Source organism: Channa argus, chromosome 10 (assembly GCF_033026475.1).
Source record: "Channa argus isolate prfri chromosome 10, Channa argus male v1.0, whole genome shotgun sequence".
NCBI lineage: Eukaryota > Metazoa > Chordata > Actinopteri > Anabantiformes > Channidae > Channa > Channa argus.
The window spans coordinates 13,735,994-13,753,736 of NC_090206.1; the positions used below are offsets into that span (position 1 = coordinate 13,735,994).

The 17,743-nt window shown below is 39.5% G+C and overlaps 2 protein-coding genes across 15 annotated transcripts in view; both read left to right on the forward strand.

Moving 5' to 3' along the window:
* The window catches only part of LOC137133993 (protocadherin gamma-A11-like), a 238,444-nt gene that overhangs the window by 33,810 nt on the left and 186,891 nt on the right, over positions 1-17,743 (forward strand). For 2 of the 14 annotated variants that reach the window (XM_067518305.1, XM_067518323.1), the window contains exon 1: positions 8,687-11,050. The exons of 10 other annotated variants lie outside the window; for them this stretch is intronic. In XM_067518305.1, the coding sequence (XP_067374406.1) occupies positions 8,687-11,050 (2,364 nt within the window). Of the gene's footprint in view, positions 1-781; positions 3,225-8,686; positions 11,051-17,743 lie in introns of those variants that run through there. 2 more of the 14 variants (XM_067518289.1, XM_067518313.1) reach the window with 2 other exon arrangements.
* Positions 3,268-8,783, forward strand: LOC137134002 (protocadherin gamma-A12-like). The gene is made up of 2 exons (XM_067518332.1): positions 3,268-6,851; positions 8,679-8,783. The coding sequence occupies exons 1-2, from the start codon at positions 4,461-4,463 to the stop codon at positions 8,688-8,690; spliced, it is 2,403 nt and encodes an 800-aa protein (XP_067374433.1). The 5' UTR covers positions 3,268-4,460; the 3' UTR covers positions 8,691-8,783.

Sequence of the window (17,743 nt, forward strand, 5' to 3'; positions counted from 1 at the left end):
AGTACCCAGCGTCACATTTTCTTTGGGTTATTTTAAATTCACATTAGTGATTCAAGTCCAAGAGATGTTGCTGATTCTTTATCTTGCCAGGGAGTTCACTAGAGGGAGGATCCAATATATTATAATTCGGTGTGTGATTTATGAATTTCAAGTGTCATTTTTAATTATCTGCATAAGTCAGGTATATATCAGTGCTTATAATGTGTAAGTTTTTATTAATCTAATGGTTGCATTTAACATTCTTAAATAATAATGTGCACAATATTGAATTACAGATAAGGTTTTAAACCTTTTTAGTACTGAAACGTTTGTACCTAACTTTTACATTTTGTCGTGATTCTTTCACCGTGTTGTATCGGATACTATAATGTCTTTTCCTAATAACCAAAAACCGTTTTATTGGTGGCAAATATTTTTTTTCAAAACAACAGCGTAACGAAACAATTAATTGCATGCCAGCTTTAAATTTGTACATAGTTTTAAACAAATCATGCTTGTGTTTATGTCCATACCCACTTAAAAGTAACCTAAACAACATAGCTGCATGGAATATGGTTTCTGTTTATAACCACTTTAGGGAAAACTTTCGCAGTGTCGTAGCGCAAAGAGTACTCAAGGTGTCAGTGTGCACTAATAAACTTGAATTCTCCCTCACTCCCCACCCCTATCACTCCACAAATATAAGGCGAGGATCTGGTTTTGTGTAGTACTGCATTGATTCCACATGCTTCTATGTCCATATTCTTGTGATTTTAAGATACTACGAAGTCTGGAATCCATGGTTGATGCACTGTGTTCTAAATTCAACTGCTAACCTGTTTTAAACATAAATAATGGGATACAGCAAGCTTCCGCTTCACCACGGATTTGCTTTTGTTTTGCTTGTCCTCCACCCAGTGTGTGGAGATTTGAGCTACTCCATTCCGGAGGAGATGAAACATGGATCTGTGATTGGAAATATCGCAAATGATCTGGGGCTTGATTTGGGCAGACTGTCTGCTCGCAAGGGTCGTATGGACACTGAGGATGACAGTGCAAAGTGTTGTGAGTTAAATTTGAACACCGGAGATTTGATTGTACAAGAACGGATCGACAGAGAAGCGCTTTGTGGGAAAAAGGCCTCGTGTGTCATAAAGCAAGAGCTTGTATTGGAAAATCCATTAGAGCTGCATCGTGTTAGTGTCCGGGTTCACGACATTAATGACAATTCACCACAGTTTAAAGAGGAGGCAATTAAAATTGAAATTCGGGAATCTGCGGACAAGGGGGCACGATTTCTAGTTGGGGAAGCTCATGATGCAGACATCGGAGAAAATGCCGTTCAGACCTACTCAGTTCAACCCAATGATCATTTCACATTAAATGTTAACAGGAAAACAAGTGGACGAAAATATTGCGAATTAGTCTTAGACAAAGAATTAGATAGAGAAGACAAAAACGATGTTACGCTTTTGCTTACTGCATATGATGGTGGCTCTCCTCAAAGATCAGGCACCGTAGTGATACACGTCACTGTCCTGGATGCTAATGATAATGTACCAGTGTTTAGTCAGAGCGTCTATAAAGCCAGTGTGCCTGAAAACTCTCCTCTAGATACATTGGTTATTACAGTGAGTGCAACTGATCCAGACGATGGTTTAAATAGTGAAATTAGCTATGAGTTTGATCATTTTTCAGATGAAAATACTAATATGTTTACTTTAAATTATAAATCAGGAGAGGTGAGAGTAGGTGGAACTATCGATTATGAAAAAGTTCCATCATATGAAATGCAAATAAGCGCGAAAGATGGTCTAGGATTAGTTTCATATGCAACTCTAATTATTGAACTAACTGATATAAATGACAACGCCCCGGTAATATACCTGAAGTCACTGAGTAATTCCGTAACAGAAAATGTGCAACCTGGTACAGAGGTTGGCATCATCAACGTGCAGGACAGAGACTCTGAGAACAACAAACAGGTCCACTGCTCCATTCAACAAAATGTCCCTTTTAAGTTAGTTCCTTCTATCAAAAACTATTATTCTCTGGTGACCACAGGAATACTGGACCGTGAACTAGTTTCTGATTACAACATTACAATCAGTGCCACTGACGAGGGCTCTCCCCCTCTGTCCTCCTCTAAAACTGTTCAGTTGTCTGTAGCAGACATCAACGACAACCCACCTATGTTTGAGGAACAGTCCTACAGCGCTTATGTGACTGAAAATAACAAAGCTGGCTCCACTTTATGTTCTGTCAATGCTCGAGACCCCGACTGGAGACAGAACGGTACAGTGATTTATTCACTGTTACCTGGTGAGGTGAACGGTTCCCCGGCGTCCTCCTATCTATCAGTTAACGGAGACACGGGGGTGGTCCACGCTGTGAGGTCGTTTGATTATGAACAGTTCAGGAGTTTCAAAATCCACGTGATGGCCAGAGACAACGGTTCTCCTCCGCTCAGCAGCAATGTGACAGTCAGTGTATTCATATCGGACGTGAACGACAACTGTCCTCAGATCCTGTACCCCGCCCGTGAGGGTAACTCCTTCATGACTGAGCTGGTCCCCAAAGATGCACACGGAGGTTCTTTGGTGTCCAAAGTGATAGCGGTGGACGCGGACTCCGGACAGAACGCCTGGCTGTCCTATCATATAGTGAAATCCACCGATCCGGGACTTTTCACTATCGGTGTCCACAGCGGAGAGATCAGGACACAGCGGGACATTTCAGAGTCTGACAGCATGAAACAGAACCTTATTGTGGCAGTGAAAGACAACGGACAGCCCTCTCTCTCTGCCACCTGCTCCTTGATGTTACTTATTTCTGATAACTTGGCTGAGGTGCCGGAACTGAAGGATATTTCTTATGATGAGAAGACTTCCAAACTGACGTCTTATCTGATCATCGCTCTGGTGTCTGTGTCCACCTTTTTTCTGGCCTTCATCATCATCATCCTGGGTGTGAGGTTTTGTCGCAGGAGAAAGCCCAGACTGTTGTTTGACGGAGCAGTCGCCATCCCCAGCGCTTATCTCCCTCCTAATTACGCAGATGTTGACGGCACAGGAACTTTACGCAGTACTTGTAATTATGACGCGTATCTGACGACAGGTTCTAGAACCAGTGACTTTAAGTTCGTATCATCTTATAATGACAACACACTCCCTGCTGACCAGACTCTGAGGAAAAGTCCATCAGACTTTGCTGATGTCTTTGGAGGTTGTGATGAGTCTCTCGAGGTAGGATCCGGCGTGACATGTTCTTTGGTATAGTTTGCATTTCAATTCAATTATTTAACCCATACCTTCTAAGTAGTCTGCAGTTATTTTACTCTCCTGTTTTTGTAAAAACATTATATGTATCTAATATATGTATTAAAATATAAACAAAATAGAGAGACCCACTTGGAAAGACATCGATCAACAGGTTTAGGTTCTTGTTTACATCTTTAATAGCAAATTAGCGTGTTTGGTTTAATTTGGTCGTAAATTCAAAAATCGATTTTTACGGTGTGTTATGGAGAATTTTAAATGATATTTTCATCGGCATTTCCGTCTAATTTTGCTTGCATTTTTTCAGTAGTTCAAAGATTATCTTTAGCAGTAGGGTATGCCCAAATACCATATTGTTTATGAATCGAAAATGTGTTGATTTATTTTTCCTTTATACACACAAACTTCATTTTACTCCCCCCTTTAATTTTCGTTGCTACTTGTTTTTTGTGTCTCTGTCATTAGTGCTGATCAGAAAATCATGGCGCTGTCCCTGGTGCTGACCCTCAACATCACGTCATTCTCGTTATTTATTTTCATGAGCGGCCTATAAGTGAAACGTTTGAGATACATATGCATATGCACACTGGCTGTTCTTAGACACCGTGTCCTGTTTTGCTAATATTAATCGGTGTTTGTGTTGCTGTTACATTTTTCTGGGGTGAAAGACAGAATAGATTAAGATTTGTGTCCATAGAGGAAACGTTTTAACCGTTTTAACCTATATCCCACATATTTATGTCGATAACAAACAGATTTTACCATCTGAGCAACGCCCACTCTATTATTCAGTACTAGTGTTTAGGGTTGTGTTTTGGAAAAAGACAAAACACAAAAACGTTAATTTGGTTTGACCAAAAACAAACAAACAAACAAACAAAAAAGAGCTTTACTACTTTAGTGTTGTAAATGGGTTTTCAGTCAACGATTGTGATGAATATAAAAATGAGGACATTTTCTACCCCTTCTATGAAAATGTTATATTCTTTGTGTACTCACGGTGTCACTATAGACCAACTTAGGACTCTAATGTTCAGCTATTATTAGCACGCCACCCATTAGCTTATTGGACTCATCCACCCCGTCTTTCCCCTAGCTTTTAACAAAGACGGCAAATGGTTGAAAGCCATTTATGTTGATCGAATATCACATTTTTAGTGCTTGGAAGTGTTGTTTTAAATTGGACACTGCAATCTGGGAATAATGCATACACAGTGCGATTTTCAAAGCCTTGGCTTTGTATTTCTCTTTGTGGTGGTGCAGTACGCACACGGAGACCTGAGCTATTCTGTTCAAGAGGAGCTGAAACGGGGAACTGTTATTGGAAATATCGCCAAGGACCTTGGACTGGAAGTGGGCAGACTGTCTGCTCGCAAAGCTCGAGTTGACATGGAAGGAAGCGACAAACAATATTGCGGGATAAATCTTCGAAGCGGAGATTTATTAGTGGAGGAAAGAATAGACAGAGAGGAGCTGTGTGGAGAGAAGCCTTCTTGTGTTCTTAAATTCGACTTATTGCTAGAGACCCCGCTGGAGTTACATCGGTTGACTCTGCAAGTGCAGGACATAAACGACAATGCACCAATATTCCCGAAAGATGTTGTAAAGCTGGAAATTACAGAATCAGCTGACAGAGGAGCTAGATATCGCGTTAATGCAGCTCACGATGCAGACACTGGGAAAAATTCCGTTAAGAGCTATAGTTTGGAACAAAATCCCCACTTTTTGTTCAGTATTCAAACGACAAGTGCAGGCAGCAAATATGGTGAATTAGTTTTAAACAAGGAATTAGATCGAGAGGAGCAGCAGGAAATAAAATTATTGCTCACGGCTGTGGATGGAGGATCTCCACAGAGAACCGGGACTGTAGTCATACACGTCATTGTGCTTGATGCTAACGATAACGCCCCAGTGTTTTCTGAGGCCGTATATTCAGCTACGTTACCAGAAAATTCACCCTTGAAAACCCCAGTTATCAGTGTAACTGCAACAGATTCAGACGAAAGTGTCAATGGAGAAGTAATATATGAATTTTGTAGAATTTCCGATAAATCACAAAAGCTATTTTCACTGAATGAGAAAACAGGAGAAATCACCGTGACCGGTGATATAGATTTTGAAGAGGGCTCAAAATATGAAGTGTTTGTCGAAGCCAAGGATGGTTATGGACTCTCTTCAGAAGCAAAGGTGATTATTGATATAACTGATTTGAATGATAACGCCCCAGTAATATATTTAAAATCACTGAGCATCCCCATACCTGAGAATGTGTCACCTGGAACAGAGGTGGGAATCATCAACGTGCAAGACAGAGACTCTGAGAATAACAAACAGGTCCACTGTTCCATTCAGCAAAACGTCCCTTTTAAGTTGGTTCCCTCTATTAAAAACTATTATTCTCTGGTGACCACAGGACAACTGGACCGTGAACTAGTGTCTGATTACAACATTACAATCAGTGCCACTGACGAGGGCTCTCCCCCTCTGTCCTCCTCTAAAACGGTTCAGTTGTCTGTAGCAGACATCAACGATAACCCACCTGTGTTTGAGGAACAGTACTACAGCGCATATGTGACTGAAAATAACAAAGCTGGCTCCACTTTATGTTCCGTCACTGCTCGAGACCCCGACTGGAGACAGAACGGTACAGTGATTTATTCTCTGTTACCTGGTGAGGTGAACGGTGCCCCGGCGTCCTCCTATCTATCAGTTAACGGAGACACGGGGGTGGTCCAGGCCGTGAGAACGTTTGATTATGAACAATTCAGGAGTTTCAAAGTCCACCTGATGGCCAGAGACAACGGTTCTCCTCAACTCAGCAGCAACGTGACCGTCAGTGTGTTCATATCGGATGTGAACGACAATTGTCCTCAGATCCTGTACCCCGCCCCGGAGGGCAACTCCTTCATGACCGAGCTGGTCACGAAGGCTACACACGGAGGTTCTTTGGTGTCCAAAGTGATAGCGGTGGACGCGGACTCCGGACAGAACGCCTGGCTGTCCTATCATATAGTGAAATCCACCGATCCAGGACTTTTCACTATCGGTGTCCACAGCGGAGAGATCAGGACACAGCGGGACATTTCAGAGTCTGACAGCATAAAACAAAACCTTATTGTGGCAGTGAAAGATAACGGACAGCCCTCTCTCTCTGCCACCTGCTCCATGATGTTACTTATTTCTGATAACTTGGCTGAGGTGCCGGAACTGAAGGATATTTCTTATGATGAGAAGAATTCCAATCTGACCTCTTATCTGATCATCGCCCTGGTGTCTGTGTCTACCTTTTTACTGACCTTCATCATCATCATCCTGGGTGTGAGGTTTTGTTGCAGGAGAAAGCCCAGACTGTTGTTTGACGGAGCAGTCGCCATCCCCAGCGCTTATCTCCCTCCTAATTACGCAGATGTTGACGGCACAGGAACTTTACGCAGCACTTACAATTATGACGCGTATCTGACGACAGGTTCTAGAACCAGTGACTTTAAGTTCGTATCATCTTATAATGACAACACACTGCCTGCTGTCCAGACTCTGAGGAAAAGTCCATCAGACTTTGCTGATGCCTTTGGAGAACTGGAAGAGAATTCTAAGGTATGTCCAAAAATGGCTCAGGCTCTAAAATTTTTTTTGTAATATTCTGGCTAAATAAGTTTGGGCAAAAACATTACTAAATGTCCATTAGGCTTTGCTGATACTTTTGATGACTGTGATGGTTGTCCTGTTGTAGGATCAGGTGCCCTACATTATGACATCTGTCGGTTCTAACTATTAAAAAAAATACGTTTATTGGTATTTTTAGTTGTATTTGTAACTTCAAACTCGTTTACGAGTCATTGAAAAGCATCATCTTTTTCATTTTTCTGAAGACTTACAGTGAACAAGCCATATGATATTCTGTTTTAGGTTATGTTTTATATCTGCCAGTGCAGATAGTTGGCTGCTTTCCGTGATTTTGTCCTTGGTGACGAACTTTGCTGTTGCTCTTGTGATGTATGCAAAGTTTCAACCCTGTTAGTTTTTTCTCTTTTTTTCCCCCTCTGAAATTACGATTTCAGTTTCAGTATTTTTGACCAGACTTTGAAGACAATTTTTTTAGACACCTGCGTGAGCTGTGGTCTCCAACCACAACTAATGTTTTAAATGAAATTACCAATACAATAGGACAAAAAAAGATGCTTATCAATGTTATGGTTTATCTTAGTGAACTGACGCAATAACTTAATCATTAGTGTGCTATTAGTAGTTCTTGGACTTGGATGGACTATTGTTATGGACCATTATTGTTTCTAGTTTAGAAGTCAAAACGTAATAACTCTTAATTTAGTTGTTAGATAGTAAGAGTAATATAGCCTTTATAAGATGTTAGAATCTATGAAAAAACAATGCTGTAATGGAAATTATTTTGACTGACTGAGTAATTTTAAGATCTCTGTGTAATCCTCGTCAACCATATTTCTTCTGCTTCTTAAATGCAATGAAAATGAATTATATCCATTAGTTACACTGCATATTGCTGTGTATATAATCAAACTATATTCCCATTTCCACACTTATTCTTAATTTAATAGTACTTCATATTCAACAGTTAGTGGCGTATCTTGAGACATACATGGACTGTTTTGGTGGTTTGAGTTTTGCAGGTGAGAGTAACTGTTAGTTACATGTTGATAATACAGACTGTATGAGGAGTTTTGAAAAAGTATGATTAGAAGTAATTACTGCTCTCTCAAAGAAACATTATTTCCACACATGAAGTTTAACCTTGTCCTTCTCTCTCTCTCAGCACAGTCATGCATCAGTAAGATCTTTTTTTAGGCTGGATATTGACTTCATAACTTTTTTATAGCACATTAAAGCTTTTCAGCAAGTATGATTTGTTTCTTTGTTAGTCAGTCTGTCTTTTCAATCTGATAATTTGTTAGAGGTTTAAGTTGGAGAGGGTTGTTAGAGGCTGAAGCGGTCAAAAACATAGTTTGCAATAATTTATAAAGACTGTTTTACTTAGAGACTGTGTTCATTGTTAGTTGTAATTATTGGTGATCTACCATCAGCTAAAAACAAAGTTTATTGTTGCAAATTACTGAATATGTTTAATTCTTAGCTTTATCAATATGTAATTTTTGCACCATAGGCAACAGTGATGGTTTACAAAATGGTCAAGAAAATAATATTTCAAGATGAACTTAAACAATATTATAATTATGTTCAGACTGCTATATTTTCATTGAACTCATGGTGTCACTATTTGCCAGTCTATGTAAAACATTTCCACCACACCCTCTGTTGGACAGACCATCATTTTTAATCGCCTGTGCTTTGTGGATTCAGCAAGAGTTACTCATGTTCGCTGTCGTTTACCAAAACTAAACAGTTCTTACTGAATTTAAAATCTTTAATGGACTTTTGTCTTTGATAAAGGCACTGCCATGATGGGAGGCCAAATGATCTGCATCGTAGTTATTCTATTGTGTCAAGCCGCCTACGCTGACGTGAGCTATTCTGTTCAGGAGGAAATGAAGCGCGGATCTCCTATCGGAAACATAGCGAAGGATCTGAACCTGGACCCGAGTAAACTGTCTTCTCGAAATTCCCGTGTTGATGCAGCAGGGAATCGCAAAACATACTGTGACATTAATGGCAGTACTGGAGATTTAACTGTAGCTGAGAGGATTGACCGAGAGGAACTGTGTGGAGTAAAGCTGTCATGTGTACTAAAACGCGATCTAATACTAGAGAATCCGCTGGAGCTGCATCATTTCAGTCTACACATTCAGGATATTAATGATAACTCACCACAGTTCAAGGAAGAAAGGATGGATCTAGAAATTAGCGAGTTAGCAGTGAGGGGAGCTCGTTTTGTGATAGAGGAGGCGCACGATGCGGATGTAGGCCAAAATTCCGTCCAGCAGTATAGCCTTAAACACAACGATAATTTTATTTTGGCCACTAGTGGAAAAACAATAGAGCTCGTTCTTGATAAAGAGCTTGATCGTGAAAAACAACAGGACATCAGTTTGCTACTTACAGCTTTGGATGGTGGCTCTCCTCAAAGATCGGGTACCGTGGTGATACACGTCACTGTCCTGGATGCTAATGATAATGTCCCAGTGTTTAGTCAGAGCGTCTATAAAGCCAGTCTGCCTGAAAACTCTCCTCTAGATACTGTAGTGGTCACAGTGAGCGCAACTGATGCAGACGAGGGAGTGAACGGAGATGTCACGTATGATTTCGGACATGTTACTGAGGATGTGAAGAAGATCTTTACTATAGACCGTAGAAACGGGGAAATAAAAGTTAATGGTATGATTGACTATGAGTCTGTTGCAACATATGATTTTCGCATTAAAGCAAAGGATGGTTTAGGATTAAGATCATACACGAAGGTAACTATTGATGTCATTGATGTCAATGACAACATTCCTGTAATTTCTGTTAAGTCTTTGACAAATCCTGTACCAGAGAATGCACTGCCTGGTACAGAGGTTGGCATCATTAACGTGAAGGATGCAGATTCTGACAACAACCAACAGGTCCACTGCTCCATTCAGCAAAACGTCCCTTTTAAGTTAGTTCCCTCTATTAAAAACTATTATTCTCTGGTGACCACAGGACAACTGGACCGTGAACTAGTGTCTGATTACAACATTACAATCAGTGCCACTGACGAGGGCTCTCCCCCTCTGTCCTCCTCTAAAACTGTTCAGTTGTCTGTAGCAGACATCAACGACAACCCACCTGTGTTTGAGGAACAGTCCTACAGCGCATATGTGACTGAAAATAACAAAGATGGCTCCACTTTATGTTCCGTCACTGCTCGAGACCCCGACTGGAGACAGAACGGTACAGTGATTTATTCTCTGTTACCTGGTGAGGTGAGCGGTGCCCCGGTGTCCTCCTATCTATCAGTTAACGGAGACACGGGGGTGGTCCACGCTGTGAGGTCGTTTGATTACGAACAGTTCAGGAGTTTCAAAGTCCACGTGATGGCCAGAGACAATGGTTCTCCTCCGCTTAGCAGCAACGTGACCGTCAGTGTGTTCATATCGGATGTGAACGACAATTGTCCTCAGATCCTGTACCCCGCCCCGGAGGGCAACTCCTTCATGACCGAGCTGGTCACGAAGGCTACACACGGAGGTTCTTTGGTGTCCAAAGTGATAGCGGTGGACGCGGACTCCGGACAGAACGCCTGGCTGTCCTATCATATAGTGAAATCCACCGATCCGGGACTTTTCACTATCGGTGTCCACAGCGGAGAGATCAGGACACAGCGGGACATTTCAGAGTCTGACAGCATGAAACAGAACCTTATTGTGGCAGTGAAAGATAACGGACAGCCCTCTCTCTCTGCCACCTGCTCCATGATGTTACTTATTTCTGATAACTTGGCTGAGGTGCCGGAACTGAAGGATATTTCTTATGATGAGAAGAATTCAAAACTGACCTCTTATCTGATCATCGCTCTGGTGTCTGTGTCCACCTTTTTTCTGACCTTCATCATCATCATCCTGGGTGTGAGGTTTTGTCGCAGGAGAAAGCCCAGACTGTTGTTTGATGGAGCAGTCGCCATCCCCAGCGCTTATCTCCCTCCTAATTACGCAGATGTTGACGGCACAGGAACTTTACGCAGCACTTACAATTATGACGCGTATCTAACGACAGGTTCTAGAACCAGTGACTTTAAGTTCCTATCATCTTATAATGACAACACACTGCCTGCTGACCAGACTCTGAGGAAAAGTCCATCAGACTTTGCTGATTCTTTCCAAGATTCTTTGGAGCCCCTAGAGGTATGCGACTGTATTTTCAAAAGAGTTTTTTTTTCCCCAACTAGGTTTAATAAGATCTGGTTAGATTAATTTTCTTTAGATATTTTTTAAATTAATTTGACAATGTTCATCTAAAGGGTGGCCTTATGCCAAAAAAAGAAAAAAAAAGGAATGAGAGTCATGTTAATGTTTAACAACACACTTGGTATAGCTTATATTCAGTCAGTTGGCTGACTGAATATAAGCTATACCATCTAAACAATTCTACATTTACACTAAGTATTTATTTTATAGTTGATAAATTAATCATTAGCCTATTCATTAATGGAACTCTGCTTTGTAGCTCGTTTATGACGGTTTCTTTTGAGTTGTCCTGCACAACAGAAAATCCCCAAATTAACTAACTTTATTCCCTCCTTGGACTCAAATTTGTGAAACACATTTAGTGAAGTCAACCATGATTATACAAGACCCATTTATGTTTTTCTCTAAACATGTTCTCATCCCAGGCTTAGTTGTAATTGTTTATTTACTTGTTTAACCTTATTTTCTTTAAGATTGTGGGTTCTTTGGTAAACTCTTGTAATTTTCCATCTGTTGTATGTGGCAACGTTGTGATGCATTATAGTTGTTAAAATAAATAAGTAAGTATGCCACCAAAGTTTAAAGATAATGTAATAAGTCTGTGAAAGTTCGTGTCATCTTATAATGACAACACAATGCCTGCTGACCAGACTCTGAGGAAAAGTCCATCAGACTTTGCTGATGCCTTTGGCGATTGTAATAGTTCTCCTGAGGTAGGAACCTTTGCCATGTAATCTGTACCAGTTGTCCTAAGTACATATCAAACAATATACACATATATAGCCAACATTTTTGTAGTCATTTGAGTGATTTAAGTGATGTACATTTTTTTTTGGCAGACAGTTGTCTGTCGTCAGTCATGTTGCTGTCGTTTGTGATGATTTTTCTAATGCATGCTTTTTAATTGTTTATATCAATTTTCTTTTTTATCCCATTTTGTTTAGGCTGAGTAGTATTGTTTTTCGTCAAAATGTTTATTACCGTAGTTATTTTTTTCCCATTGACTATAGTTGAATTTGTTGCTGTTAGAATACCGGTTTGTATTCGCTTTTGGATCACTTCAGTTGAAACGTTAGGTATTCATTATTTTTCACACAATCACAGTCACAGAGAAAAACATGCGACATGTAAACACACGGTTTTATCATCTGTCTGAGACGTCATATTGGTGTATACTTTATTTCTTGTTGCATAATTGTTGTTTTTTTTATCTATAAAACACTTTAATTATGCCCATTAGTCCTGAACTTGGGTGCTGTGAAATGTGTTGCAACGTGACGTTCTGTTTCCTTTTAGCAATAAGTTATTTTTGTTTGTGTTTTACTAGTGTGGCCCCAAGTTTGTCTTGTTTATGCAACATTCAGAATCAGTATCAGAATCAACTTTTTTTACAGTATTTTACAGTAAATGTTTTATGACATTACAGTGAGGTCACAGTATGCAATTGCAGAATGACAGTAGATACTGTAAAAGCAATGCAATTCAGAAGCCTGTAATTAACTTTACATTTACAGCTATAATTACATTGTAATATTGCACATTTGTTTAATTTAGATAGATAATGGAGTGTTAAAAACAAAACAAATTACTGCATTGACAGCATCAAGTTTACTAATTTATTTTGCAAACAATACACTATGAGTTGCTGCAGTCATTTTAATGTATATAAACCTGAAAGAGGGTTGTGCAAGACTCACTGTAGGGAAATAGATAATTAATCCTGACATTTTGATTGGACAAATCAATTAATTGTAGTACATATAATCAATTATAAGACAAAACATTTGGAAATTTTCTTTAACTTCCTTGAGCTTTTGACAATTTTAATATGTATGTAACTTTCAAAACAGACTGACATTAACAAGCATTTCCTCCAACTATTTATGGCACTTTTAACATGAAAAACCAAGTGCCAAGTTATGAATGTTCCTCCACCCCCTCTCTGATTGCCAACTTTTCACACAGTCCTGTCTAATTGTGTCAATGACATCCACTCAGTGTCAATGAGTTTTCTGATAAAAGTACAGACTTGTTGATTCATGTGTCGATGAGGTCTCTTTGACTCTGACTCCCATATGTAGATTAATGCCAAGGAAACACCTGTAAGAATAGGACCAATAGCAAAGTTGTTAGTTTTTGATAAGAAACTAAAGGAAGATAATAGAAGGTATACAATACAGAAAAATAAACATAACATTACCTTTGGCTGAATTCCAGGGTGCAGGAAGCATCTTCAGGATATTGCAGGTTAAAATTGTAGTGTCTCTTGAAAAGAGCAGCTAAACCACTTGTAAAGTCATAGTGAGGTCCCATGACCAACTGTCCCTCAATAGACAGCATCCATGCTGTTGGCTTCAATATCTCACCTGAAATAACAAGACAAATCAACTATATCCCAAAGAATAGAATCCAGAAGTGGGTGTATGTGTGAATGCTAATGTCACATTAGGATGGTTCCAACATTATTCTGACTTTATTTCTTTTCTTTCTTATTTGCACTTGAAAGAAACGTGAACATTAATTGTACTTTGCTTTAATGTTTTCTCCTTGTTTGCCTTGTACAGTACCTCACGTGTTAGTTGCTTTGGATATAAAACCATCTGACAAATTAATAAATGCTAATGTAAATGTAGTACGTAAAAAAATGAGAACATCAACATTACCTTGACTGTGGCACACAGCTGCAAAATAAGAATCAAATGTAATACTCTATATCTTCAGTAATACAGTTAACTTTTCATTTGAAAACAGTTTTTTTCAGGCACAGCATAAATTTAAAAGCTCAGCGAGAATGAAAAAAAAGTTGTTGAAGACGGTGGTGAGACCAGCGATGTTGCTCGGCTTAGAGACAGTGGCACTGAAGAAAAGCCAGGAGGCAGAGCTGGTGGTAACAGAGCTTAAGATGTGAGGTTCTTTTTGGGAGTGACGAGGATAGACAGGATCAGGAATGAGGACATCAGAGGGACAGCTCATGTTAAATGTTTGTGTGGAGATAAAGTAAGTGAGGCCAGCTTGAGGTGGTTTGGACATGCCCAGATGAGAGACTGTGAATCAGTAGAAGGATGCTGAGGTTGGACCTGCAAGGCAGGAGGTCTAGAGGAAGACGAAAGAGGAGATTTATGGATGTAGTGAGAGAGGACATGAAGTTAGTTGGTGTGAGAGAAGAGGATGCATAGTAGGAATAGTAGGAATACAGAGTAAAACATAACTGATTACCAGTGAAACAGCATTTTATAGACAGAACTCAAAAAACATGTCAGTAAAATCAAACAACTCATGATTGTAAAAATGGGTCATCGATTTTACCAACATTCCAAAATACTACTATGACCACTACTTGTGAGCAGCTCAATTGAAAGTAGAAAATAAAATAAAATAAGCATTTAATATATATGTACATTTTTAAACAAAAATCAGCTTTTTGTAATAGCGGTGCAGTTTCAAACTGAAGACTATTACAGTTCTTTGTAAAAAGCGGGAAAAATCATGGCTGCACTGTTCGCATACAAGAAGAATTTTACACAACTCAACCAATAGCACTGTATGAAAATCTCATTCATTTAAAACAACTAAATGCATTTCTTTTTTTAGCTGACCCAAGGAGGTAAATGGGTGCACCTTGGAATCACTCTTTCATATACACGTCTACATGGTCATTAAATTTAGAAATGGCCGATTCAATTACATCCTTACTGAGTCTCATCACACTATAACTTCTTTGGTTGATATGAAGTCATTAAACTGACATGCAGATTATACAAGGAAAGTCTTCACGATAAACTTAGAGATAAGAAACGTTAACAGATGACAAGTAATCTTAAAAAATAATTACCTTAGTTATGAGCCTGTTTACAAATGAGCGGGCTCAAACCTGAAGTTCCCTCCAGTAACGAAACACTTCTGTCCTAGAAGTGTTTTTGTAGAATAAGAGACAAGGCGTTAACAAAACATACAGCATACAAAACCAGGATACAGCTTTCAATTAACGTTGCTACAACCAAAACCTAATACAAACTAAAACCTAAATCAAACCTAAAGTTAGCGCCAGTAACGTTACCTTATAAAAGTACAGGTCACTTACCAGGAGGAGAGCGATGCCAAAGGGAAAACTAACATAGAATGTTTAACATCAGGCCACAACAAGTTAACTAAACTTAAAGTTACTACAAGCCAAAGCTTGTAGTTTTATAATATTGAACCCTCTGACGTCTAGGTTACTAAAAATGAGCGGGCTTAAACCTAAAGTTCCTGCCTGTAACGTTAAATTAAGCTAACGTTTACTTGTAAACTCACGTTCTAACTTCAGGCTCTTGATACAAAACACTATATCGTTCAGTGTTACTGCAGTAACTATTACATACATTAATATCAAAACGCTCCTTGACAAAACATGTATATTGTATTACTTACCGTATCTGAGTGGCAGACTGCAGACAGTGAACCAATATTAAAATGTCAATAAAGGGTTCCAATCCAGGTCGAATCCAAATACACTGCAACTTCCTGTGTATAACCTCCGCTTGCAGTCATTTCACAATAAAAATCGTATTACGCTATTATACTGCGTAAAGCACAATTAAAATCTGTAAAATGAGAATAATGGAATTTATTGTGAAATATCAGTGTTACATGTTGTGAAATCACAAGAATAATTAACAGTGTATGAATGATTTCGCCTTTGAGTTGACAAACGGCAGGTGAATGGTTTCTCTAAATCGACCCGTCTTTGATGCTAAAACACTTTGGGAATAAATAACAGCACACAGTCAAATACACTTTACAACTGTTAGCTAATGGTCTTGTAAGTTCACTCTCATTGGTACAAATAAAAAATATATAGCAATTCTCACAGGCTTATAGTCTGCAAATTTATAAGCTGACAGTGTTTTCTCATAAAGCCTGAGAAGACTCATCAAATAAGTTTTTGTTTTAGATATGCTAAAATAATTATCCTGTTATACCCCTAAAACACTCATGGTGTCAGTATGTACCAGTAAATTGAAGTAAGGACCATACTCCACCCTTTTGTCTCATCGAAGTTAAAGCCTGAATCTAATGAAGCAGTGTGGATCTGCTTCCTTATGACTGCAACAGAGATTTTTATTGACTGGAAGACTTCACCTATCTACCATTGATATAATTGAACAAGCAAATGGTTTTGACGTGTGGGTTTTCCTTACTGTAACAATGGGATACAACACATTTGTGCTGCACATCATGTTTGTTTTTGCGTTGCTTGTCCTCCACTCAGTCTGCGGGGATGTGAGCTACTCCATTCCGGAGGAGATGAAACGTGGATCTGTGATCGGAAATATCGCAAAGGATCTGGGACTTGATTTGGGCAGACTGTCTGCTCGCAAGGCTCGTATCGACTCTGAGGACAACGGTGTGAAGTACTGCGGATTAAATCTCAACACTGGAGGTCTAATTGTACAAGAACGGATCGACAGAGAAGCACTTTGTGGGAAAAGCGCCTCGTGTGTCATAAAGCAAGAGCTTGTGTTGGAAAATCCATTAGAGCTGCATCGTGTTAGTGTCCGCGTTCAAGACATTAATGACAATTCACCACAGTTTAAAGAGGAAGCTCTTAAAATTGAAATTCGGGAATCTGCGGTCAAAGGGGCAAGATTTCTACTAGATGAGGCGCACGATGGAGACATCGGGGAAAATGCTGTTCAGAGCTACTCACTTCAAGAAAATTATCATTTTAATTTAAATGTACAGTCAAAGAGTGGTGGTAGGAAATATGGCGAATTAGTCTTAGATAAAGAATTAGACAGAGAAGAGAATTATGAGTTTAGGCTTTTGCTTACTGCATATGATGGTGGCTCTCCTCAAAGATCAGGCACCGTAGTGATACACGTCACTGTCCTGGATGCTAATGATAATGTACCAGTGTTTAGTCAGAGCGTCTATAAAGCCAGTGTGCCTGAAAACTCTCCTCTGGATACATTGGTTATTACAGTGAGTGCAACTGATGCAGACGAGGGAGTGAATGGTGAAATTACTTATGGACTTGACCATGTGTCAGATGAAAACGAAGTTTTCAATTTAAACCCTAAAACTGGAGACGTTATAGTGAAAGGATCTATTAATTTTGAAAAGAAGTCATCATATGAAATGCAGGTTAGCGCCAAAGATGGTTTGGGACTGGCGTCATATGCAACATTATTAATTGAAATTATGGATATTAATGACAATGCACCAGTAATATATTTGAATTCCCTTAATAACCCAATACCCGAGAATGTGTCACCTGGTACAGAGGTAGGCATCATCAACGTCCAGGATAGAGACTCTGGGAATAACGGACAGGTCCACTGCTCCATTCAACAAAATGTCCCTTTTAAGTTAGTTCCCTCTATTAAAAACTATTATTCTCTGGTGACCACAGGACAACTGGACCGTGAACTATTCTCTGATTACAACATTACAATCAGTGCCTCTGACGAGGGCTCTCCCCCTCTGTCCTCCTCTAAAACGGTTCAGTTGTCTGTAGCAGACATCAACGACAACCCACCTGTGTTTGAGGAACAGTCCTACAGCACATATGTGACTGAAAATAACAAACCTGGCTCCACTTTATGTTCCGTCACTGCTCGAGACCCCGACTGGAGACAGAACGGTACA

Coding starts and splice junctions, on each gene's coding strand:
- LOC137134002 (XM_067518332.1), top strand. CDS start 4,461: ATGCATACACAGTGCGATTTTCAAAGCCTTGGCTTTGTATTTCTCTTT.